We start from the raw sequence: 26,340 nt of genomic DNA, 5'->3' as shown, positions 1-26,340 counted from the left end.
GCTCTGCTACCCTTTTCACATTTGGAATTTTCTACCTAGGATGGATTTGAGGATTCTGGGCAACTGAAGAGCAAAAAAAAAAAAACCAAAAAAGACTTTGGCTTTAAAAGGAGACGCACACACACACACACACACACACACACACACACACACACACACGCACACACACACAGTATCCTTGTCAGATTTTTAAGATTTTGAATTCGCTGTTATAGGAAGCAAGGAAAACAAGAAGAAAAGAGGCACAGAAGCAAGAAAATCGATTTTTAGCTTCAAGTCCTTATTCCTTTAAACTAGAACCCTTTCTTCAGCTGTAACCATGGCAACCAACAGAGGATGCTGGTCTTTAAGATTGGGATACAACTGACAGGAAACACCAACTTACACAAAAATGTCCTCCAAAACCAGCCCTGTGGACAATCTTGTGCTGTTATAGCAAAGGTGGAAAACCCCAAAACAGTCTTTGGACAGTGTGAGAGAAGATCTCTCTAGCCCCTCAACACAATAAAACAACAGTACCATGAGATTCCTGGCTTAAAGCTGTCTGATATGAACACAATCATCTGGTGTTTCAAGACTGTATAAACGGTCCTCTCAGTCACGCTGTGAAGTTAAACAAGAATGTGTGTGTAGTAAGGGGCTTTGTAAGTTCTGTGTATCATAGAATTCATGGCCTCCTGTAGGGAAAGACTGTGGGGCTCACCTAGGGTCCCAACAATCACTTAGAACATTGTGTCTATACAAAAGTGTCTTCCACATTGTAAACAAACAAAAAACATACAGACGAGCCTTTGGAAGAAAAACCATCTGCACCATGAAGGCAGCCTGTCACATGAAGAGCATAGGAATCCTTATCTTGGTCTACCCCACCTGGAGAGGCTCCCTCATCCTCTGGGCCAGTTCTTTGCTGCCAGTCACTACACAGACTTACAAGGCATGAGAAGAAAGCATCTTCCTTACGTCAAAAGTTATTTCCTTCACATTTACAGTCTTTATATCCAAGAAACTACAGGGCCCCTGACATATCAGCATCAATTCTAGCTTTGTGTTTTAAAAAAGATCATCAAAAGCTTTTTAGGACCTATTTATATGTGCATCCACAAGGAGCACTTGGTGATGAAAAGCTATATGCTGTGGAAAGTAGAGCTCCTCCTTTGATCTGTCCCGAATCTCAGGGTTCTGGTGGACTAGGGTTGAGAAACACATCCAAGTTGGCCTGATATGCTCCCTTTTTGATTGACAAGCTGTTCCAGAGGATAGAGCTCTGGTCTGGGTCCTGTTATCATCCTCTGAGCCTCCTCCTGTTCTGTTTTGTCTTCCTTGAGATGTAGGACTGAAGCCACACGCACTGTTTCAGGGGTTGACATAACACAGCTCCACACAAAAGGACAATGTTTCTTGATTTGCTTTCATACCCCTCCCTTTTTGCCTGAACCAGTACATACAAGCCTCCCATGAGGTTTAAATCCCCATAGCCCAAACCAGTGAGGTTGGAGCATATGAAAGGAGAGCGTGGGAGAACAGCAATGGCACTCCTGATTTACAGCTTATGACGCCCTCTCCCACCCCCGCTCCACTCCAGGCCTTCGACAGCCTTCCTGAGTTGGCAAGGCAGCTCTAGACACTCCCACTTTTGGAATAAGGAAGTCTAGGCTCAGAGACATTAAGTGATTCTTCCAGGATTACCCAGTCACTAGGTGAAGAACCAAGATTAGAACCCAGATCCTCCTGACCCCTTGTTGAAAGCCTCTCTATTTTCCCTTGCCCACATCAATTAGATAACCCAGAGTGGTGGGGGGAAGGGGCCTGACTTATTGAGGCAGACCCCAGACAAGAGTGTCTCTTACTATCAAAAAGGTGCTCGCTGCCCTCCTTGAGCAAGCAGCTGATGTTGAGTGGGATGAAGAGCTGGGCTCGAAGGGGGTCACCATACAGGTAACTGGGCAGTGCAAAAGGCCCCTCCAAAACCGGGACCAACAAAAAGCCACAGGAGGTCGCTTTCCGATGCCAACCTTGGACCTGGTGGAAAGTACAGAAACAAACAGTATCATCTTCAAGTTCTTTTATACAAAAGAAAATACTTCCCGAGGAATAAACCCGCCAGAGTGGTAGCAAGCATATTGATTGACATGTTCATTTATTAATGTTCACTGGCTCCAAACCAGTCCTAAACAGGAAAAAGTACAGTTTAACCCCAGGACAAATATTCAAAAACTGTGATAACCACACAGCTCCTCTTTGTGGTCCAAGCTTCTGCATCTCCAGTGTTTGTTTTAAAAGGAACAGACTAGAAAGAGCTGAAACCCTTCCTATTCAAGGGATGTTGGAGGAAGGTCACAGATATAGGTTAAATCCTTCTAATTCTATCCTTTACCAGGAGTTTAATAAATCCAAAATATCAAAAAGGAAAACAATCCACTCAGGCTGGCTGGAAGACATAGGGTGGGAGATGACTGGTGGCTGAAAGTGGTAAGCCCTGACCTGACAGAATGAGAGCCACTCTCTGGCAAACACCAAATGCCATCTGCCTGAAGACAGAAGCAAAAATTATTAGGGCATAAAGACAAACCTCCCACCAAAAACATTTTCTTGGGTTACAGTGACAATTTTCTAGTTCTTGAGTTTTTTTTAAAAAGCACAAAACTGATGTATATTAAAACTGAAGGTGGGGATTCCTGAGGACTCACATTAGTCCAGGAGTCTGAGGCTACAGTGAGCTATGATTACATCACTGCACTCCAGCCTGGGTGACAGAACAATAGGTCTATCTTTAAAAAAACCAAAATGGTAATAATAATAAGCTGATGAATATGGTTCTGCATACAGATAAGACTTGTGTCAATTTTTGGAACACTTATAACAATAATGTGACGACAACAAAAAGCCAAGATCTCTAGTTGACCAAAATAATTCCTAAGGTTTGGTCAACAACTTTCTAATTTTATTTACTATTTAGCCTAATAAAATCTCATTTATAACAAATGAGGACATTGCCTTACAACATTAATTAACCTACACTAGAGTTTTAAAAGCTTAACAAAATAATAATAAAGGAATTAGCTACTTTCAGTGGGTTTTATACAAATAGATGTGAAAAGTGTACTTTTTTTTTTTGAGTTGGAGTCTCACTTTATTGCCCGGGCTGGAGTGCAGTGGCAGGCTCACGGTCACCCCAGTATCGACCTGCTGGGCTCCGGCGATCCTTCCACCTCAGCCTTCCAAGTAGCCGGAGCCACAGGCATGCGCTACCACGCCTGGCTATTATTATTTTTTATTGTAGAGACAAGGTCTCACCAAGTTTCCTGGGCTGATCTTGAACCTGTGGGCTCAGACGGTCAACTCACCTTAGCCTTCCAAAGTGCTAGGATTACAGGCTGAGCAACCGAGCTCGGCGGAAAAGTGTACTTTTTAAAAAAGACAGTTGCTAAATTCCTCTGGGGAAATGATCATGCTTCTTCCTTCCTAACTGTAACTCATGTGTGTCTATGAACACTATGGTTGTGATATGGTTATCTGGTAGGGCCTGCAAGGAAAACACTTAAGCCTATTGGGTCATAGGGTTACTTTTGCCTGAAATGAGTGGTCATCCTGGTGTCAACCAGCTGGGGAAGAGTTGGTGTCCTCTGTGAGCTGATCAGGGTGTGCAGTAGGCTGTCTTTTTTGATTCAGACCTCAAAGATATTCCCCAGATGAGCATCTTTCAAAGGGAGGGGTCCTTGAAGATGCTAATGCCATGTGGAGGAAGACAGAGACTTGGATGAGTCTCTTCCCCAGGATACCATGTCTTGTGGGACCAAACTGACCCTATGAGCTTTAGACACAAAAACTTACCAGCCAATGCTTTGCTCATTTCTCTTTGGTCACCTCCTAGCTTTTAGTAAACTCTTTTTGAACTTTCCAGTTGTTCTCAGTTATGCAATGAAATGCTTGGGCTGATATTGAGGGGAGCAGGACTCAGTTGAAGCCATAGGAAAATATTTTGGGTTATATTGGAGAGTGTGTAAAACGGAGTAAAGATGATTAAGGAGAGCTCCTGGAAGACACTGACAGCTTGGCTAAAGAGTGGGCACTGGGACTGGGGATAGCAGGTGGCCATGGGTGGATTCTTAGCACGGGAGCAATGAATGGCCTGACCAGAGAGGTGAGCCAGGATAAGCTAGCAAGAGGAAGAACTGGATAGATGATCAGTTAAAATAGGTCTTCTCAGCCAGGCGTGGTGGCTCACACTTGTAATCCCAGTACTTTGGGAAGTGGAGACAAGAGCCCAGGGATTTGAGACTAGCCTGGGCAACTTGGTGAGATCTCATCTATACAATAAATCAAAACATTAGCCAGGCATGGTACACATGGCTGTAATTCCAGCTACTTAGAAGGCTGAAGTGGAAGGATCACCTGAGCCCAGCAGGTCAAGGCTGCAGTGGCCATGAGTGTGCCACTGTACTCCAGCCTGGGCGACAGATTGAGACTCTTGACTAAAAAAAAAAAAAGGCTTTTCAACCCTGGCACTTGTGACATCTTGGGCTGGTTAACTATTTGTTGTGGGGGCTGTCCAGTGCACTGCAGGATAATGAGCAGCATCTCTGGTATCTTCTCACTAGATGCCAGTAGTAGCCCTCCACCCCCAACATACACACCATTTGCAATAAACAAAATGTCTCCAGATATTGCCAAATGCTCCTGGGCAGCAAAATCACCCCTGGTTGACAACCACTGAGTTAAAGGTAGTGGTGTTCTTTAACAGGGGATTGGTTAACTATGGGACAAACAAATACTAGAATATTCTTTAAAACAATGAACAAGACAAAAACAAAACAACAACAACAAAACCAAGGGAGACTTATTAATACTGACATAGAAAACAGAGGTAATGGGAAAAATGCAATGTAAATAGTATGGATTTCATGCTACCACCTCTCTTGAAATAAAAAAAGTAACTTGATTTTATATATTCATAGACTTTCTCTGGAAGTTTACTCAACAAAGTGGTAGTGGTGATTGCTTTTAGATGGAAGACTCAGGGAACAAGTGTGGGAGAGAGAGACTTATTTTTTACTCCAGACTAGTGATTCTTAATGGGGAGCAATACTTCTCCTCCTTGGAAACATGTGACACTATTTGGAGACATTTTTGGTTCTCACAACTGGGGAAGTGAGGGTAGTGGCAGTGGGTAGAGGCCAGGAATGTTGCTCAATATCCTAAAATGTGCAGGACAGTCTCCCTACAATAGAGAATTATCTGGTCCCAAACATCAATAATGCCAAGACTGAGAAACCCTGATCTTATCCTTTTTTAATGTTTGAATTTTTTACGGTTTAAAATTTTTAAAAAGACTTTTCCAATAGTCTAGTTGAATGGTAATAGGAGCCTGAACTAAAATATTATGACATGAATCTTTACTAAGCATCCTTCATGCCCCTCTGTGAGGTGAGCCACAGGCCTGACCACATGTGTGAAAGTTCTCACCATCTCGAAGAGTACAGCAGCAGTCACTGCCATCCAGTGCAGCTTGATCTCAAAGGCTGCATTCAGGGAGAAGTTGCCATGGTAATAACAGCTGCACCACTCCAACCGGTCTGTGCGATTGTTCACATCAACGTCCAGGGTCACAGTCCTCTGCTCTGGGACAGTGGCAGCTATTATCAGCACATACGAAGGGTTCCAAGAGAAAGGGAAAAGTAGGAGTGGAATGAGGAGAACAAAAAAACTAAGCATCCAGACATAAAATAGTAGAAAAGTCTAGAAGAAAATTGTAGATTCTAGAAGTTTCCTGGAAATCATCTAGTCCAGGAATTAGTAATCTTTTTCTGATAATAAATATTTTAGGTTTTATGGGTCATATAGTTTTTTCTGCAACTATTCAACTCTGCCATTATAGTGCAAAATGAGCTGTGGACACTGCATAAATGAATGGGCTCAACTGTGTTCCAATAAAACTTTATTAACAAAAACAGGTTTGTTTTTTTTTAAGGGCAGTGGCTACTTTGGTGAGGGAAGCTGCAGGGGCCGTAGGGGATGTGTGGAGACTTTCTACTCATTTTTGCTGTAAACTTAAAACTGCTCTAAAAAATAAAATCAATTATAAAATATACAAACTATAGGCCAGATTTGTTCAGTTAAGCCACGGTTTGCCTTCTCCTAACTAATCCAACCTCTTCAATTACAGATTAAAAAATGGCACCTTAGGGAGGGAAGATGTCTTGGCCAAGATTGTAGAGTCAGAACCTCAGTCAAGCTAAACCCCAAACCTTTTGGTTTCAGTGACCCACAAAGGAACACAATGGGACAAACAGCCCAGACCACAGTAAGGAGGAAGTCTTGCTTTTCTGGTTTCAACCCAGAAAGGCAATAGTTCTATAATCTTTACTCAAGAAACAAAGCCTTATAATGAAACTCAGTAAGCTCTTCTATCGTCAGTGTGTTCCTCAAGGATTCTGGGTTAGTACCAGGCTTACTCATCCTATCTGGGACTTCTGCTCAGAAATCCTACTCAACACAAGACAAATATTTTAGAGATGCACCAGACAATCAAGTTCCTGGCTAAAGACCTGAATCAGGCTCAGAAGTAAACTAAAGATCAGGGCTCTGTTCTGCCTGGCCAGTTAATGCCAAGCTTAGGGTTTCTATAAACTACTATCTACCCCTCATTCTCAATTGCACCCATGAATTCAATGGTTTTTCTTTATCTGAAGGAGTCAGTTTAGTGTTGGATTCTGCAGATGGAAGCCCTGAGTTGCTTTTATCACTGACAAGGATAAATGGCTCTTGAGTCAGCAATTTTTTTTTTTTTTTTTTTTTGAGTTGGAGTCTCACTCTGTTGCCCAGACTGGAGTGCAGTGGCTGCTCCCAGCCATCGCAGCCTCGACCTGCTGGGCTCTGGCGATCCTTCCACCTCAGCCTTCCAAGTAGCTGGAACTACAGGCGTGCACTACCACGCCCGGCTCATTTTGATTTATTGTAGAGATAAGGTCTCACCAAGTTGCCCAGGTGGGTCTCGAACCTGCAAGCTCAGGCAATCCACTCACCTCAGCCTCCCAAAGGTGCAGGATTACAGGCTGAGCCACCGAGCCCGGCTGAGTCAGCAATTTTAATGAGTTTCTGTTGGGAGAAGCTAGTATTCAGCTGTCAAGTGTGCCACTTATCATTCTCTCAAAACTGGAACAAACAAATGGAAAAGTTCTTGATTTGATGTTGGAAGAGTTAAGCTCTGCCATTTACTAGACACTTGTCTCACAGAATGTGACTTCACTTCTTCCTGGTTAGATACCTGACTGCAAACTAAGATGTGCCCACCCAGCTGCTTGGTAAAGAAGGGATGAGGATCTAGTGCAGCATGGGTGAGAAGGGAGTATGCACTCTCTTTCTTGCTGTCTCCTCTGACCACCTCACTTGTAATACTCCTTCTTTCCTTCTGTTCCTAGTATACTTTTCTCCCAGTTTAAGCCATGAGCTCACCAATGCTCAATCTGAGGCCTAATCATGACCATCATAGACACTGCTTGTCTGTGACACTTAAGGCTGAAGAACTTGGATGTTCCAATGAGAAAAGGGTCATAAAACTATTTTGTGGCCAATCTCGGTGACTCACACCTTTGGGAGGCTGGGGTAAGAGGATTGCCTGAGTCCATGGGTTCGAGACCAGCCTGGGTAACATGGCGAGACACTGTTTCTACAATAAATAAAAAAATTAGCTGAGTGTGTTGGTGTACTCCTATAGTTCCAGCTACTTGGAAGGATGAGGCAGAAGGATCACCTGAGCCCAGCAAGTCAAGGCTACAGTGGTTGTGAGTGTGCCATTGCACTCCAATCTGGGCGGCAGAGTGAAACTCCAACTCAAAAATAATAACAACAATAATAATAATAATAAATAAAACTAGATTCTGCCTCTGCTTCATGTTCCAGATGCATGACACTGCCATGATTACCCTTTACTTAACAGCCCAAAGAAAGCTTTGCTTTCTAGTCTTAGACACCATGTATTTCTCTCCAGGTGAAAGGCCAATGTCAAAAAAACAAGGATACTCAGTAAACACAAGTAGTGACCTCATGTATCTCCTCTCCTATCTGGCAAATTAAATTCAGAAGAGGCTGGTCCACTGTTCAGTCACGTGCTTATAAGCTCATGATGCCACTGGCTCTGTACTTCAAGGGTGAGATTTGACAGTATGGATGCCTTTTGCTGGATTACAATATTGACAAAAGTGTGAGCCCAGCTGAGTTGCAGCTTTTGGTGAGTTGACTGAATCATTACTCGAGCTCCATGAGAACCAACTTATTCACCTTGGGGACAGAGAGGTACAGCAAGTCTGATAAATATGTGCAAGCCAAGAGGAGGAGCAGGCTGAGCATCCCTCAATAGCTTGAAGGTTTTATTAATAACCTGGGGAGGGGATCAGTGTCAGAGGAGGAGAAAGAACACAATCCCAAGAAGGGAACTAATGCTCTATGTAGCAACCAGAGCTGCCTAGGAACAAAACGGGCATTCTCAGGAGTAAGTGCAATGTCGATGGGGGTTTTCAAAAAGAAAACTGCTGATGTTCAGGCATCAAGGTTTGGACAGAGGTGCTTTAAAATCCCTTAAGACCTCAGATTCAGTGGGCCATTAAGAAAAGGCTGAGAAGAAGGCATGTGTGGGAGCTTAAGGGGTGTGGGACTGCTTTTTTCAAGAGTCTTAGATGCCCCTGTGGCTTCCCAGGTCAGTGGCTCAGGATGATAGGGATGGGAAAGTGTGACCCATCATGGGCTAGGTCACAGAGGGCCACATGCCAGTGTCAGATACTCCAAAACAGATTTCTACTGATCACCTCCAACTGAGAATCAGAAGTGTTTAAAATGATGCAAAGGCCTTCGACCACCTATAAACCATGCTATTTTTCCCCCCTGAGGAAAACTCCAAGCATTGAAAATAATCTAATTTAAAAACAATAGAGCTTTTCCACTTAAGTAAAAGACACAGTAAAATTCTATATTTTCACCTGATAAAATACTAGGAAGAAACACCTTATATCTGAATGCGAAGCAAAAAATGGAGCAACCATAGCTAAAGCGTAGCCATTTAAACACTGCTTAGCTCTGTCATGCTTTCTTAGCAAATTACTTTAACTTGCCCTCAATCATTAAAAAAAGGCAGAACTGGTTTCCCAGAGGTAGCTATTGATAACTACCTTGCAACTCCTCCAAGAACTAATTACTTTTCTATTCCAAGTATTTGTCTTCTAGCCATAAAGAGTCAAGGTAATCTATTGTAATCAGCCTTTCATGACCTACATGATACAGACCACCATCCCATCACCATGGCAACAGTTCCTCTGCTTACCTGCCTTCTCGCCACCCCATCACCATGGCAACCATCCAAGGGAAGCTCTAAAAGCATTCAACCTCAAACACTTGCTCCCACGTTTTCTTCAGACACCTGGTGCCCTTCTTTCCCTTGAGAAGAGCATTCACTCTCTCTCTCACTTTAATTTACTTTTTAAATAAACTACTTTTCCCAATCTAATTTCTGTGAGATTCTTTGTATCTTATCCGTAGCACTAGTCCACTGACCTAACAATATCCTAACACAAAAGTCTGAGCGCTGTTATTGGACAGAATTAGTTGTAATAAGGCCATATTAAAATTAAAAGGAAAAGAAATCTATTTCTTTTGGGAAAGGTGATGGGCAAGGAGACTGATAGAATGCAATTCCTCTATCACAACCATGGGAGCCATGGAAAAGCTAATAAGAGGATATTTTCCCAGAAAACACGCACATATGCAAAATTCTGCCTAGTTTCAGATTCACCAACTCCCTAAAGCCTATACACAGACCCCAGGTAAAGAATACCTGGCTTGATAGACATAAATTCTCTCTTCCCTACTCTCTTTTTTTGCATATATGACTTATTTTTCTATATACCATTCTTCTTTAAGCATCAAAAACCAAATCTAAAGTGGGATGATCTGAATTTTATCTTGAGCTGAAGACTATGGAAGTCAAGAGAGGGTTTTTCCAGCCCAAAGAAGGAGAAGGTTTCAGAAAGAGGATGCTCATATAGAAATTGTCAAGAGCACCTTTACAACCAAAATGATGATGCAAAGGTGGCAATACCTGAGGCATTTTCCAAATGCAAAAACTCTAACCAAGGAGTAAATTCAGCAAATAGGCTGGAACAGTGCACACACCTCTGTGACATGTGGCTTATCTATTTAGTGGGCGGGGACTGTGCACACACCCAGGTGATGGGCAGTTTGTCTTTTCCCAGCCTGGTAGCATTTTCAACAGAATGAATGACAGAACTATCTTTCTAACACCTGAACAATTAATGGCTTAGTGTCAGAAGATTTGCTGACTGAAGAATTAATGTTGCAAATTCAAGTTTCCCCAATTCTGACAAACTACATTCATTTATATTTTTTCATATATTCAACAAATATTTATTGAAGTTGACTATGAATTAAGTACTATTCTAAGTGCTGGGCTAGCCAGTGAATAAAACAGCTTAAGTCCTTCATCATATAGCTTAAGTCCTTGGTTCTTGTGAAAGCAGAAAAACATGCCAACTGTACAACCATAACCACAACATCAGGTGGAGATAAGAGCAGAGGAGACAAATAAATAGGGTGAGGGGCCCAAAGTATGCATGGTGAGGCCTGGAAAATCACCATTTACACATGACCTTGGAGAAGAGACTTGAAGCAAATGAGGGAGGGAGCACTGAGACCATCTGGGGGAACAGCATTCCAGGAAGAAGGAAAGAGCTAGAAGCTGAAGCGAATTTAGTTTATTCACAGACACCAGACATGCACCAAGACCAGTGTGGCACAGTAGAGTGTGCAAGAGGCCAACAGGAGATGAGGCTAAGGGTGAGTGGACCACACCATGGGGGTCTGTAGACTGCTGGAGACTCTTGCTTTGGTTCCAAGTAAGCTGGGAGTCAGGAGAGCATCCTGCCCAGAGGAAGAAAAAGAGCCAACTTCCATTTGAAGGGGTCTCTCTGGCTCTTGTGCAAAAAGCAGATTACAGCCAGGCTCGGTGGCTCATCCTGTAATCTCAGCACTTTGGGAGGCTGAGGCAAGTGGAATGCCTGAGCCCACGAGTTCAAGACCAACCCAGGGAACTTGGTGAGACCTTGTCTCTACAAAAACTAGAAAGTTAGCCAGAAGTGGTAGCACACACCTGTAATTCCAGCTACTTGAAGGCTGAGGCGGAAGGATCGCTGGAGCCCAGTGGATGGATGCTGGGGTGACCATGAGTGTGCCACTGCACTCCAGCCCAGGCGACAGAGTAAGACTCAAAAAAAATAAATAAATAAACAAACAAGCAAATAAATAATAAAAAGAAGATTATGACAGCCAGGAAGCCAGTCAAGAGGCAACAGTGATAATACAAACAGACCTGGAGACAGTAAGAAGCAGCCAATCTGGATTGACATTGAAGGTAATTAGAAGGAAGACAGTACTTGCTGATGGACTGGATATAGATAGTGGGAAAGAAAGGGAAGTGTAAAGTGTGAATGAGTCTTCTAGCCTAGAAACTAGAAGGGAAGCCTAAAAGCGTGTTTGTGAGGGGTCACAGCAGAGCTCGGATTGAACACTGTACAGTCATCTAAGTGATAAGGTCAGGCAGAAGGTGGATGAGAGTCTTGAAGTGGAGGGCATGGTCTGCAATGGAGACAGAAATTTGGGAATGATCAGATTTCAGGGTGATGGAGGCCACTGGACTGAAGGGCACACTTTGGGGCAGAGAGATGAAGGCCCAGGCTGAGGTCTGGGTGCTACAGTATTGAAAGATCAGGATGCTAAGGAGAAACCAGCAAAGGAGACTGATTTTAAAAAGGAGCAGGCCAGGCCCGGTGGCTCAGCCTGTAATCCCAGCACTTTGGGAGGCTGAGGCGAGTGGAATCCTGAGCCCGTGGGTTCGAGACCAGCCCGGGCAACTTGGCGAGACCTCATCTCTACAATAAATTTAAAAAAAAAATTAGCTGGGCCCAGTAGTGCATGCCTGTAGTTCCAGCTACTTGGAAGGCTGAGACAGAAGGATCGCCAGAGCCCAGCAGGTCGAGGCTACAGTGGCCATGAGCGTACCACTGCACTTCTGTCTGGGCAATGGAGTAAGACTCCAATTCAAAAAAAAAAAAAAGGTAAAGTGTAGTACTTTTTGCTATAGCAACTGCTGAGCCCATGGGTTCGAGACCAGCCTGAGCTACTTGGCAAGACCTCATCTCTACAATAAATCAAAAAAAAAATTAGCTGGGTGTGGTGGTGCATACCTGTAGTTCTAGCTGCTTGGAAGGCTGAGGCAGAAAGATCACCTGATCCCAGCAGGTCGAGGCTGCAGTGGCCATGAGCGTGCCACTGTACTCTACTAGCCTGGGCAACAGAGTGAGACTCTGACTCAAACATAAAATAAAATAAAATAAAACAAAATAAAGGGGCCAGGCACAGTGGTTCATGTCTATAATCCTAGCACTTTGGGAGGCAGAGGCGAGAGGATTGTCTGAGCTCAGGGGTTTGAGAACAGCCTGAGCAACATGGCAAGACCTTGTCTCTACAATCAATCAAAAAATTAGCTGAGCGTGGTAGTGTATGCTTGTGGTTCCAGCTACTCGGAAGGCTGAGGTGGAAGGATCACCTGAGCACAGCAGGTAGAGGCTGCAGTGGCCGTGAGTGTGCCCCTGTACTCCAGCCTGGGCAACAGAGTGAGGCTCTGGCCCCAAAAAATAAATAAATAAAATAAAAACAAGATAAAATAAAGGAAGAGTCAGGGATTATCTGACAAATGCAGCTGCCAGGGAAAGGAGGACTAGGACTGAGGACTCACCACTAGACTAAGCAACATGGGGCTCCCCATGTTGGGAAGGGCTACTCCAGTGGAGGGGAAGGACAGAAACCTAATCAGAGCCTTTCTGCCATTGCCAACAGCATGTGCCTGTTATAGATTGATGGGGATTGCTCCAGTAGAGAGAGAGAGAGTTGAGAGGGGGATGACTTTCTGGAGTACTGCACAAAATACTGTGAGGGCTGGGGCACATAAGTGGACATACTGGCCTTAGACAGGAGTAGGGTGGTTCATCCACAGTGTGTGTGTGGGGGGGGCAGCAGGGACACTTGTGTTTCCTACTGACTGCTTCAGCTTTCTCAATGACACAGGATGCTGAGAGCAGGGGTGGGAGCAGGGGTTAGAGGTTTGGTGACTCTAACTTGTATAATGAGGGAAGTGAAGATATGAGGTGAGAGAAGGATAATAGAAAGATGACAAGATTGATCATTGTAGATTCTGTTGGGGGGTCAAAGAATTTTTGGAGTCAGGACTTGGGGGAGTGTGCTAGAAAGACCAGCGACAGCACCACAGGGGGAGGAAAGCCAGAGAGAGCTGTGGTTTTATAGCAAGGGTCGGGACCTGCTGCATCCCTCATCACTAAGGGCAGGAGCTAGCCCTAGACCTGGGCTATCATACAAATCATATGAAGTCCTGCTAAGCTTTGATTTTTGTCTTTTGAGGCTGAAGTGCAGCATGGTTAGAGCTCAGGCTTCAGGGCCTGGCAGTCCTGAGAATAAACTCCAGCTCCAGCACTTGGTAGATGCAGAGACTTGGGCAAATTACTTTACCTCTGTGAACCTCACTTCCCTGACTCTGATGCACAAATCATAGTATCTATCATAAGATCAAGATGAAGATTAAATGATGTGATTTTTCTGCTTGGTACAGTGCCTGACACAAATGCTCTAGAATTCACAGCATTGATGTTATTACCAACATACCATATCAGAGCTGAAGCAACCACACACACCACTGAAAGCACAGGAGGAGCCCAGAGATCAGGAAAGAACAAAGGCAGTGCTTTCTTCCAATACTCCAGCTCCTGGTCTATTAATTCTACCCTCTCACCTTGAAAACACACTCTTATTACACATCAACTTGACACCTGTTTAAGGAAGTTACCGATGCATTTCAAAGCCTCTCAGGATTTGCTGAGCTCTCTGATCTTGCCTCCTTATTGAATCCTTTAACTTCCCCCAGGACAGTGGTTCTCAACTGGGAGCAATTGTACAACCCCCAGGGGACATTTGGTGATGTCAGGAGACGTTATGTCACACTGGGTAGTGGTGGGGATGTTACTGGCATCTAGTGGGTAGAGGCCAGGGATGCTGCTGAACATCCTACAATGCAAAGAACAATCCCCTCACAACAAAGAACAATCAGGGCCAAAATGTCTGAGTGCCAAGTTCTAAAAATCCTGCTCTAAGATTTTGTACGATCTGTAAGAGAGGATTCACATTAGAATAATGCCTTTTATTAAACACTTTCAAGAAAAAGAATAAATAACAGTTACCTTAAAAGGATCAAACTTTAACAGATCTATTTGCAAAACATTTTGCTAAAATGTGTTAGTACATCTGCTGCCATTAGGTGCCCCTCCACCCCCAGTCTCTAATCTCAGGTGTTACCAAGTGAACTGTAACCAAACTTGTAAGAACTTGTGCTAGTGCAAAGGCCTCTCATTACAAGGAGGATGATGACACTTGGACTTACGGCATTTATTTGGGCTCTTCGGAAACCTTTTTGCTTTCTTTAGCTTTCAAGTAAATAAAGTATCACTAAAATGACCCAATATTTATTTAGAGTAACTAATTTGCCTTTGTCTCAGAAAGTAATCTCCGAGAGAGTGGGAGTGACTTTTCAACCTTCTCTTTAGTATGTATCTGAAAGCACCTATTTCAAGCTCCTTGTTCCTCAGAGAAGATGAAAATTCTTAACTTTTATCTCTAAGGAAAAAGCAGGCTTTAAAAGTGGGCTACTAAAAATAAGCTTAATTTAGTGGGGAAAATGGCAAAAAGCTTAGTTTCATGAGAAACTTCCCATATGCAATCCAGTGCTATAAATGAGTTACTAACTCTGTTCTTATCAAGTTCTTGTGCTTGTTATATGTGTAGTAGGTTTTCCTGACTCCACCTTTGTTTCTGGATATTGGTTTTCACTTCCCACTGGCATCAGGGTACCCACCCCTTTGTTGTTTGTAACGGGTCCTGCTGTGGCATAAAAAGCATGCACTTAATGCATACTATCCTAGGTGCTCAAAGGCCTTTGGGCTCAAGCCCTGGTGGTGCTCTAGGCAGTTTAAGTTGCTGGAAGTGAACACCCCAAGATAATAGGGAGTATGTGGCTTCTTTGATCCCAAAATACTTCAAGGAGGTGGAGAATTAGAAATGCAACACAAGAGAGAAGGCAAATCATGACTGCCTGGGTGAAAGCAGGAAGAGCCACTCTTTCCATGGTTCTGCCCTGTCCTCTCAACTTCACTTCTCACACATAGCAATGGGCAATGCTGGCCTGAGGGTGTCAGGGGAGGTCAGAGCCACACCCAGACTCAAGTGAATCTGAGGCTCTGGAAGCTTTGATGACTATTAACATTTCCATTCTACCAACTAGGTAAGAGTTCTAGTTAGCCAGGTGTTTACAGGCAAACAAGAGTATGTGAAATTTCACTGGAGTTAGTTCTGCATTATATTTGCTTCCTTCTCTCCAGAAGGTTTTCAGGATCCCTCCAACCTGTCCTTGAGATAAATAAATCCTGTGGTGCCTTGCCCAGAGCATGCATTTACTAAAGACACTCACATTTCAACCGATCACTCAGATTCTCCAGTGCGGAGTTCCCCATTTCCTATCAGTGGTTATTGCCTTTCAATAAGCAGATGTTTACCCTAATCTCAGAGCTGCAGGAACCGTAGTAAGGAGGGAAGAGTTCTAGTTTACATCCCTCAATGCGGTAAGCACATGTAGGGAGAAAGGAAGATTCCTGCTCAGCATATCTGGAATAAAAGACCTTTTAGGTTCCTTTCTCTTCTAAGTTCCTAGGACGTCATAGTTCTAGTGAAGGCCTCAGGCAGGAACTAAATACCTGCAGTGAGCACCAGCTCATGTCCCCTGTACCCTGAGGGCCTCTATTTTTTTCTCTTCTATTCGAGTAGGTTTGGCACCATGCTCTGATTTGAGAAGTCTAAATACTGTCTGTTGGTTGGGATAATCATGAAGCCAGTGGAAGTCAGGATGGGAGCCCACAGTGCCAACAGACACAGTGGCCAGTGTGACAGCCATAACAGCTCTCCAGCCACAACAGCTCTAAGACCCGTTCATGTGACACTGTTCCCTTGGCAGGCCACCACCCTCCCCCAGCCATCCGCTGGCACATCCCCAGACCTTGATGGCGTTGGTCATCTACCTAAAAGTGCAGCTGCCTGGCTCCGTCCTCCAAAGCTGCGGCTAAAGGAGCTGTGCCTGCTTGCATAGGAGGCTGGCCGGCTGGGCAGCCAGGGCAGGAGGAAGGCAGGAATCTCGGAGTGCAGGAGCTCTTCTGCCACAAAGGCCACCTCAAACCACTTGCGCTGGAAGCTGGCAAAGTCGTCTACCCCTGCCGTGTGCCAGGTGGTGGCAGGCTGCTGCACGGTCACTGGGAAAAGCAGAGGGGAGAGAAGGAGTCCTCAGTACAAATGCTTATTTTCTTACTGAGGCATGCTACAACCTGGTAAATCTTGAAAACATATGCCAGGTAAAAGAACCAGACACAAAGGGCCACATAGTGTATGACACCATTTCTATGAAACGTCCTGAAGAAGTAAATCTTTGAGACAGAAAGCAGTTTAGTGCTAGCCAGGGGTGGGAGAAGGAGGAGCTGGGAGGTGACTGCTAATGGGTATGGGCTTTCCTTTTGGGGTGATGAAAATGAGAAAAGTATCTGGAACTAGATAGAGATAAAGGTTGCACAACACTGTGAATGTACTAAATGCCCCTGAATTGTTCATTTTAAATGGTTAATTTTTATGTTTTGTGAACTTTGTTTCCATTTATAAAAACATTTTGTTCTTAGCTTCATATCTCTAATTTCAGAATATATAACAGTAATGTGGTATGCTTTAACTTGAAAGTAAAATAGTTATCTATGGATCAAACTTAGAATTTAAAGGAAAAGGTTCGATGGATGTATTAGTGGCTACAAGGGGGGAAAAGACCCACACAGGCCCACTTCTAACACATCCTCAGACAAGAGAGGACAGTGAGTGGTACCAGCTGCTTCGTCTCATCTATGATTCCTTAAGCCCCGAGGTGGAGAAGCCATTTGTCTGCAGGGTGGCAGTCACTGTCAGTCAAAGTCCCCATGTGCTCAAGGTGTACTAGAGATGCTGCTCTGAATCCTGAATGCCTCCAGAGTTACGTGAGTCAGCCCTGATCATGCTAGAAATTGTTGGCTCCCTGGGGATTACTTTGTCTCATTTTTTAAAAAAACAAATACTTAAAATATATCTTGGAAAATTTACTAGGATTTGATTGTCTTCCTGGGGAAAGACATGGAGTCTGGAGATCCAGCAAGTGAAAAGTGCTATAAATCTCAGACTGGAAGCCCACCATGTTATAACCAGAATCATCTGTGTTGGGTGGAAGTGGGGGTGGGGCACTCATTTTAAAAACTACCAAAAACTTACCTATGGGAATTTCCTCACACCAGGTTCTGTGGCCTCTTTTGAGTTTATCTTCCACCCACACTGTCCTCACCAAGAACATACTGTAGCTTAAGAAACAATTGTCACTCCAGCTATGCTTAAGTACAAATGCTGACGGAAGTTGACAGATCAGTCAACTAAGAATATAAAGTCACACACAGAGCACAAGAAGCACCATCATGTGAAGGAGCTAGTCACCAGGAAAAACACCCACCCCTGTGGGCAACTGCATTTGCCTAGGCTCTGACCTCGGTCGGGCTCTTTGTCCGTTACTATCTTGTAGAAATAGAAGCCGTAGATGAAGGTCCGCCAGGCTTCACCAGATGCGTGAGTGATGAGCTGCTCTTCTAGCATTTTCTAGGAAAGACATTGACATTCTGAAATTCTGGGATATTGACATTTTGAAATTCTTGTAGAGGGATATCTTGGAGGGCCTGTCTTCAATCAAGCTCTGAAGTCAAGGGAGTGATAGGAGCATTGAGGAAACTGCAGTCTCCACCCCTTGATTACACATGTTGTGCCTGATGTAAATTATATTATAAAATGCAAACATATTACTTCATCAAATATTTCTATTCTTTTCTTTTTTTGAGTTGGAGTTCCACTCTGTCGCCCAGGCTGGAGTGCAGTGGCACACTCACGGCCACCACAGCCTCGACCTGCTGGGCTCAGGTGATCCTTCTGCCTCAGCCTTCCAATTAGCTGGAACTAGGCATGTACCATCATGCTTGGCTAATTTTTCTTGATTTATTGTAGAGACAAAGTCTCACCAAGTTGCCCAGGCTGGTCTCAAACCGCTGGGCTTAGGCAATCCTCTCGCCTCAGCCTTCCAAAGTGCTGGGATTACAAGCTTGAGTCACAGCACCCAGATTCATATGATATTTCTAACATGCAGAAAAGCATAAAGAAAACCCAGGTATACTACTATCTGCTTTAACAAATGTAATATTTCTCTATATTGACTTCAGATCTTTTTATTTAAAAAAATTTGTGTGGACTCTCCCACTTTCATTCCTCTTCTTCTCTCCCCAGAAATAAATGGTTGGTGTAATATTATTCTTAGGTACATTTTAAATAATTTTGCGATATAGAGATGTATTAATAGATAATAAATTCTTTTGGGACTTAAATTTTTAAATAAAGGGCATAATACTATATCATTTTGTGAATTGGTTTTCTAGTCTACAGCATGCTTCTGACATTCATCCATGTTGATACATGCACCTCCAGCTCATTCATTTTAACTGCTGTAGTAGCATTTCATTTTTCAAACAGGAAAATAGTACTCTTGGGGAGATAAGAGTATATAAAGTTATTAGACAAAGACTTTATGGCAAAACAGGACATCAAGACCCTTAAAGAGTCATTCCTATTCAAATGGGTTATTGGTTTTACATTTCTGTGATGACAACCTAGCCCACCAGCAAACAGTACTGACTTTCAGTGGGGGCCACTGTACAGACAGGATAGCATGAATTGGTTCAGTTAACTGGAACTTTCCCAAGCCTCTCATCATTCCATTTCTGCCATGTTCCAGAGTTTTAGTTCTGGACAGCAAGATTAAATTCAGCAGATGTGATGCTAAGTGCCAGGCATGGGTGACATGGAAATGGACAATAAGAGTTGGCTCTGCCCTTAAGGAGCTGGTCTAGGCAGGAGACAAATGAGAAATAGACCCTTCATTCTGTTGTACTAAGGGCTCTGACAGAGTAAGTTAACAGGGTGCCAGAAGATCATTGTGGCAGAGCCACCCTTAAGTCTTGAATAAGCAGGCACTGACCACAGTAAATCGGGGATTTGAGGTCAGAGGGAGGGCATTCCCCAAAAATCTTTCACAGAGATTTCTCTGAGGTTTACAAGTAAACAGATTCCATCCAGAACATCTCAGTTCAGATAATAAATTCTGCCAGCTTTTTAAGTCAAGGAGTAATGTATTTCAAAGGAAGACTTGTTCTTTCATCAATTCCAGATAGGCCCACGCTTATTAAAAACAGATCCTCATCCCCAACCTACAGATCTCATTACTGGAAAGAGTGAAAGCTTCTGAGACAGGCCCTGGTTTCCTGGGATCCTGGGCAGACAGCTCTGTGGGCCCTGCCTTGCTGTCTCACCTGCATGATGTCGATGGCCATTGCCTGCGTCTGGACCCCCTCCACATGGTTCACCAGCCAGTGCACCACCTCTGCACTGATGAAGCAGTTCGGCGAGAGGCCCTTCTGTTCAGATAGCAGCTGTACTCCTGTCCTGGGTTCCAACATGATGAGTAGGGAGCAGGGTGTATGTAAGCCCAGTGGCAACAAGCAGAAAGGAAAGATGAAAAAGAAAAGACTCCCACTAAAACATTTAATGGCTGAAGTGAGGACCCCTGTAAAGAAATTTCCCTATGCTATTCCTAGACTCAGAGAAGCACCCATGACAGGACAAAAGAAGGTATTACAGGGGGAAAAGGAGGAGGGGGAGCAGATGGGAACTGACATCTAGAGAATAACTATACTTGTCAGGCATCACATTAGGTACCTCACATAATTCTTTCATTCAATCCTTACATCAGCCCCATGGTTTAACTATTTCTTTAAAAATCTCATTTTACCAACAAGGTAACAGAGGCTCAGAGAGGTCAATGACCTTGCTCAAGGTCTCAAAGCTGAAGCAGTAGAGTCAGGTATGAACCCACCAAAACACACTGCCTCAGTATAGCCGCAGCAAAGATCTTTAGGAACTTCCTGACACTACACTCAAAAATGTGATGAGCCACTTACGAGGGGTGCTTCATGGCTTCTAGGATCTCCGTCAAGGTGGATGATGAGGTCAAGGTGCTTGCCGCCAGCTGCTGAGAGCTGTAACAAAGGGTGTCTGGTCAACAAAGCAAGAGGCCACATATCCGATACAGAGCATGGATATTAGGAACACTCTCTACTTCATACAGAGCTGGAAACCAGGACAATATTGATACTGAAGGCATTCAAGCAAATTCTGGACAAAAATATCCTGGGAATAGCTCACAGGGTGTTTCCTACTTCCAGGGTGTACACATTGAAAAAAAAAACCAAAGCGTTTTGGGTCCAAACTTACATTTAGTAAGCATCTCCCTTTTTAATAATATGCCTTAGGCCTAACCATTTCCAAGTAATTTCCCTGGACTGTTCTGGTTTTGTCTGAAGAGGCTTCCACATGTAGCTCATTTAATCTTGCCCAGAGAGTGCTAGGTTATATAATAAAAGCACAGGGAACAGAAACCCAGTATCACATTAACCAGCCACAGGGCCTCTAGTTTATCTTGACCTTAGTTTCTTCATCTGAAAAACAGTGATGATACTGTTCTTGTCTTTCAGGATTGTTGTGAGGATAATGTCTGTATAATACTGAGCACAGACATGAAGCCCAAAATGGCAAGCAATACTAAACACAGTAACAATTAACAACTATCCTTTGAAACTCAGATTGGTTAGAGGAACTGGTGAAGGGCAAAGAGCTGGGAAGCATCAGGATCAAGATGTGAATTCAGGTCACCCTCACTCCAAACTCAGATTTTTCTACCACCTGCTACCCATGTTCTTCCTCAATGGTACAACAGTCCCTTAAAACACGTTTAGGCCGGGCATGGTGGCTCAAGTCTATAATCCCAGCACTATGAGAGGCCAAAGCAAGAGGATTGCCTGAGCCTGAGGGTTCGAGACCAACTTGGGCAACATGGTGAGACCTCGTCTCTACAATAAATCAAAAAATTAGCCAGGCATGGTCGCGCACGCCTGCAGTTCTGGCTACTTGGAAGGCTGGGGCGCAAGGATCGCCTGAGCCAAGCAGATTGAGGCTGCAGTGGCCGGGAGCATGCCACTGCACTCCAACCTGGGCAACAGAGTGAGACTCCAACTAAAAAAACAAAACATGTTTAATACACAGTGGCTAAGTGGCCTCTCACCATAGCAACTTGGGCCAGTTTAGGGGCTTATCCAGAAATTCCTCAAGTTCCTTCCCTTTTTTGTAGACAGGGTCTCTCTCACTCTGTGTCCCAGACTGGAGTGCAGTGGTGTGATTATAGCTTACTGCAGCCTCAAACTCCTGGGCTCAAGTCATCCTCCTACTACAGCCTTCTGAAATAGCTAGGACTACAAGTATACACCATCATACCCTGCTGTTTTTGTTTGTTTGTCTGCTTGTTTTTGTAGAGATGGGGTCTAACTATGCTGCTCAGGCTGGTTTTGAACCTCTAGCTCTAAATGCTGGGATTCCAGGCGTGATCCACTATACCTAGCAACATCAAGTTCTTTAAACCTCTTTCTTTCTTTAGTCCTAGACTCCTCTTCCTGACTATTCGGAGGGTCTAGGACTCATTGTAGCATTTCAGAATCTCAGGGTTAGAAAAAACTTTTTAAGACTCTTGAAGTGAACTTCTTTCTAATGCTGGAATCTCCACCGAGACTAAGAATCTAGACAAGGGGCTGTCCTCTCTGTATGAACATCTTCAATGGCAGAGAACTTGAATCCTTCAAAAGCAGTTGCATGTCCATGCAATGGTGGTACCTAAGGCTAGGAAGTTATTTTTTTTTTTAGCTGAGGGTATCCCTGTCATCCAGACTAGAGTACAGTGGCACGGTCATGGCTCACTGCAGCCTCCAACCCCCAGGCTCAAGTGATCCTCCTGCCTCAGGCTCCCCTGGCTAATTTTTTTTTTCTTTTGAGTTGGAGTCTCACTCTGTCACTCGGATGGGAGTGCAGTGGCCGCTTCCGGCCACCGCAGCCTCGATCTGCTGGGCTCCGGCAATCCTTCCGCCTCAGCCTTCCAAGTAGCTGGAACTACAGGCGCGTGCTACCACGCCTGGCTAATTTTTGATTTATTGTAGAGATGAGGTCTCGCCAAGTTGCTCAGGCAGGTCTCGAACCCACGGGCTCAGGCGATCCACTCACCTCGGCCTCCCAAAGTGTTGGGATTACAGGCTGAGCCACCGAGCCCGGCCTAATTTTTTAATTTTTTTGTAAAGACAAGGTCTTACTATGTTTCCCAGGCTGGTCTCAAACTCCTGAGCTCAAGTGATCCCCTTGCCTCGGCATGCAAAAGTGCTGGGATTACAGATGTGACTCACCACGTCTGGCCTTGCTAGGAAGTTCTTCATCATGAAATGGAATCTGTTCTCTATAATTTTTAGTCATTGATCCTGATTCTACCTGTCATAACATTTTTGGTCTTTTCATCTCCAGCTTAAACATCTCTGGTTCCTCTTTCTTTTTCCCAAAAGCAGAAGAAAATCCATGGTTTGCCCTTGTATGCAAAGAGGATGCAAATAAATGTACTCCTTTCCTGTGACTGGGCAGCCTCTCCAATCTCCTCCATGGCCAGAGTCAAAAGTCAGCTAGGGGATATGGGACTGAAAGAAGACAGGGAGTAAAGTCTAGGTCCGCCCCTGCTTCTGAATTGATCTTTACCTCCACTGGCCAGAATGAAAGGGCTGCACAGGTAAAACCAGCACAAAATTTAGGACATAAAAGGAAACTGAGTGACTCTTGACAGGGATCAGCCAGGTGGGCAACGCTGGGAACCTTCTGCTCTCAGGGAAAGGGGTGCAAAATGTCAAGGTTCTTAGGTAATTTAGCCAAGGACTGCTAAGTCAGTATGGTGAGGCAACAAGAACAGACTAGGCAGAATTATTATTATTATTATTATTATTATTATTATTGTTATTATTTGAGTCAAGATCTTACTCTCGCCCAGGCTTGAGTACAGTGACACGATCATGGCTCACTGCAGCCTCCATCACCTGGATTCAGGCAATCCTTCCACCTCAGCTTCCTGAGTAGCTGGGACTACAGACATGTGCCACAATGCCCGGCTACGTTTTTGATTTTTTTATTGAGATGAGGTCTTTCTATATTGCCTGGGCTGGTCTCAAACCCCTGGACTCAAGCAATCCTCCCACCTCAGTCTCTCAAAGTGCTGGGATTATAGGCATGAACTACAGAACCTGGCCCAGAATTATAAAAGAAACACAGCTAGAAAGGAAATAAAAAAGTTTCTCAGAACTGACAATGGCATTAAAAACTGGTACACTTGCCCAAGCAAATGAGGTACAGGTTTCTCTTTCCTCTGGATACTAAGGAATAGGAAACGAACAGCCATGTTTGGTCACAATTAGTGATTCACTCACTGTTCATTTTCTTACTGACTGCTATCACATGCAAGGCATTTTCTTACTTCTTACCATCATGTGCAAGGCATCATATCACCAGCACCATGGTGAACATGACAGACTAGGCTGGGCCCCCTTCTGAAGCCATTTACTCCTGCATGATACCAGACACTTTCCTACATCTCTGTGAGAACCTCTAAGCTATCCTGTGAGGAAGGAATGATACATATCATGAGCTTCATCATATAAGTTGGGTAAGGACTGACTAGCTCAGGGTCCCACGTGATTTGTGCCAAAGTTAGAACTCAGCCCAGAGCTTTGGACTCCCAGATTCTGTAGCCTTTGAAGTTAGACTGTCTCCACATCCCAGGAGTCATTCTGAATCTCACCTGCTATCACTGGAGTTTGTGGAGGGGAAGCCCTGTTCTCCTATGTTCTGGGAGTTTCCAAAGGTCTGGTTGTTGCCTCTGTCCACAGATTGGCTGGTGCTGACCCCCAAACTGGTGCCATCCAATACTGGAGCAGCTGTCTGGTCCATAGATACCTGGAGGAGATTTAAAACTAAATACCTGGATGCAAGAATAACGAGCAGGGAAACAGTAAATAAGTTACAACGGTTTATTCATTCAACAAACATTCACAAAAAATAGATGAGTAAATATTGATGTCATAAGAAATCTTTAAAAGCTACTTATATACCTGGCCATTTCCATTCCTCTCATTCTCAGTCTCCATTGGTCCCTGGCAGAAGAGCTACAGGAGTCTAGATCCTATACCTAGTCTTGTCTACACTGCCTTCTATCAGAGCCACCGGGAATTCCCACCCTCAAAACCAAGGCAGACAATAGGCCATCATCCATAGTAAATCTCTAGATCCAAATAAATTGCTTCAGCAACTGACTTGAGCCACAAGATTTACACTGAAGAAAAATCTCCATAGGAAGAGTAGAGAAGTCAGAATAATTCCTTGCGCGAATGGAAGGAGAGGGAGAAAGAGAACACATTTAGAGACAAATGAGAGAACATCACAATGGGCACTTTCTTTCTACCATGACTTACCCTTTTCCACCCCAATCCTGCTTTCCTGTATCTGTTAGTGGTACAATCAGTCTTCCAATTGCACAGATTCAAGTCTCAGAGGCATTTGACAATTCTTTCTCCAACTTCACATCTAAAGACAGACCTAGTCCTGAGGCCGTTCTCTGTAGATTCTCTAAGTCACTCTGGGCTTCCTCTGACCAGGGAGGGCTGTAAGAGCATCCTAACTGGTTCCTGATTGCAACTTCTCCTCCTAAAACTCTATCTGTATGCCATCTCCATTTGTATCTTTCCAAAGAACAGTTCCTCCCAATTCCATCATTCTGTTACTCTGAAATATTTTTTTTATTTTTCGAGTCGGAGTTTCACTCCGTCACCCAGGCTGGAATGCAGTGGCATGCTTATAGCCACACCCCAGTGCTGAATTGTTGGACTTAGGCGATCCTGCCTAAGGAAGGCTGAGGTGGAAGGATCACCTGAACCCAGCAGGTTGATGCTACGGTGGCCATAAGCGTGCAACTGCACTCCAGCCTGGGCGACAGAGTGAGATCTCGACTCAAAAAAAACCAAAAAACCAAAAACAATCAAAAGAAAGGAGGCATCTGTAGAAACTGAGAATATGGTTGGGTGCAGCGGTTCAAGGCTGTAATCCCAGCACTTTGGGAGGCCGAGGTGAGAGGATTGCCTAAGCCCACGGGTTCCAGATCAGCCTAGGCAACTTCATGAGACCTCATCTCTACAATAAGTTGAAAAATTAGCTGGGCATGGTAGCGCACAACTGTAGTTCTGGTTACTTGGAAGACTGAGGTGGAAGGATCACCTGAGCCCAGTGAGTCAACACTGGAGTGGCTGGAAGTGTGCCACAGCACTCCAGCCTGGGCAACAGAGTGAGACTCCAACTCAAAAAAAAAGAAACCTAGAATAAACTTAGTTTAGCATAGCCTTTTTGCCTCAGCATAGTCATTTTTGTTTAGACTTTACCCTTGACATGCTTTTAATCTAGCACAGGTTAGACATAGGTAAATTTCCAATTAAGAGGCGTTCAGACGTTCTACTGTAGGCCAAGTGGCAGCCTACTCCACCCCCCTCCACCCCTTCAGCAAATCTCCATCAGATCCAAGACCAGGACAGTTCAACCTTTTAATTCAAGGGTTAGCATAATAATCTCTAGTAAATTTTCAGGTTCCTTGTCAAAGATCAAAGATCAAAGATCAACCCTTGGCTGGCTGAAGCCATGGTAATGACGATAGACCAACTTTTGGAGTTTGTGGATTGCAAATGTCTAACAAGTATCATGCAGGGAAACCCCTCCCCTTGTCCCCCATCTAGCCCACCACCATGGCAGCAATCATGTGACTAACCCACCCACCCATCTGCCTGCTGTCCATCACCTGACATCAGTACCTGCACTTACCTGCCCCTTTGGGATGACATGGAGCAGACCACCATCCCATCACCTTAATGACCTTCCCCCATCCAAGGGAAAGGTGAAAAGGACTCAACCATGAGCAGTCATTTTGCCATTGCCTTACTAGACTCTGGTGTGGCCATGTGCTCTTTGAGCTATGGCCATTGCCATGTTTCCTGGCTTTGGCACCCTTTCCTGCCTTGGGGACGTGAATCTCCTCTTTCTTTCTTACTCTCTAATTTACCTTTTTTTTTTTGAGTTGGAGTCTCACTCTGTTGCCCAGACTGGAGTGCAGTG

General features: G+C 44.2%; 1 protein-coding gene across 1 annotated transcript in view; it reads right to left on the bottom strand.

Annotated features, from left to right (window-relative positions):
• Positions 1-26,340, bottom strand: part of DEPDC5 (DEP domain containing 5) — a 147,362-nt gene that overhangs the window by 5,893 nt on the left and 115,129 nt on the right. Inside the window, exons 34-40 of the mRNA XM_008061535.2 lie at positions 23,987-24,141; positions 20,235-20,312; positions 19,587-19,719; positions 17,724-17,832; positions 16,200-16,427; positions 5,464-5,633; positions 1,848-2,019 (exon numbers count right to left, since the gene is read on the bottom strand). Of these exons, the coding sequence (XP_008059726.1) occupies positions 1,848-2,019; positions 5,464-5,633; positions 16,200-16,427; positions 17,724-17,832; positions 19,587-19,719; positions 20,235-20,312; positions 23,987-24,141 (1,045 nt within the window). The remainder of the gene's footprint in view (positions 1-1,847; positions 2,020-5,463; positions 5,634-16,199; positions 16,428-17,723; positions 17,833-19,586; positions 19,720-20,234; positions 20,313-23,986; positions 24,142-26,340) is intronic.

The sequence above is a fragment of the Carlito syrichta genome, unplaced genomic scaffold, assembly GCF_000164805.1.
Source record: "Carlito syrichta isolate Samal-C Ts95f unplaced genomic scaffold, Tarsius_syrichta-2.0.1 Scaffold305313, whole genome shotgun sequence".
NCBI classification, from domain to species: Eukaryota; Metazoa; Chordata; class Mammalia; order Primates; family Tarsiidae; genus Carlito; species Carlito syrichta.
The sequence above is the reverse complement of the archived record's forward strand: the minus strand, read 5'-3'. Positions and strand labels throughout refer to the sequence as shown.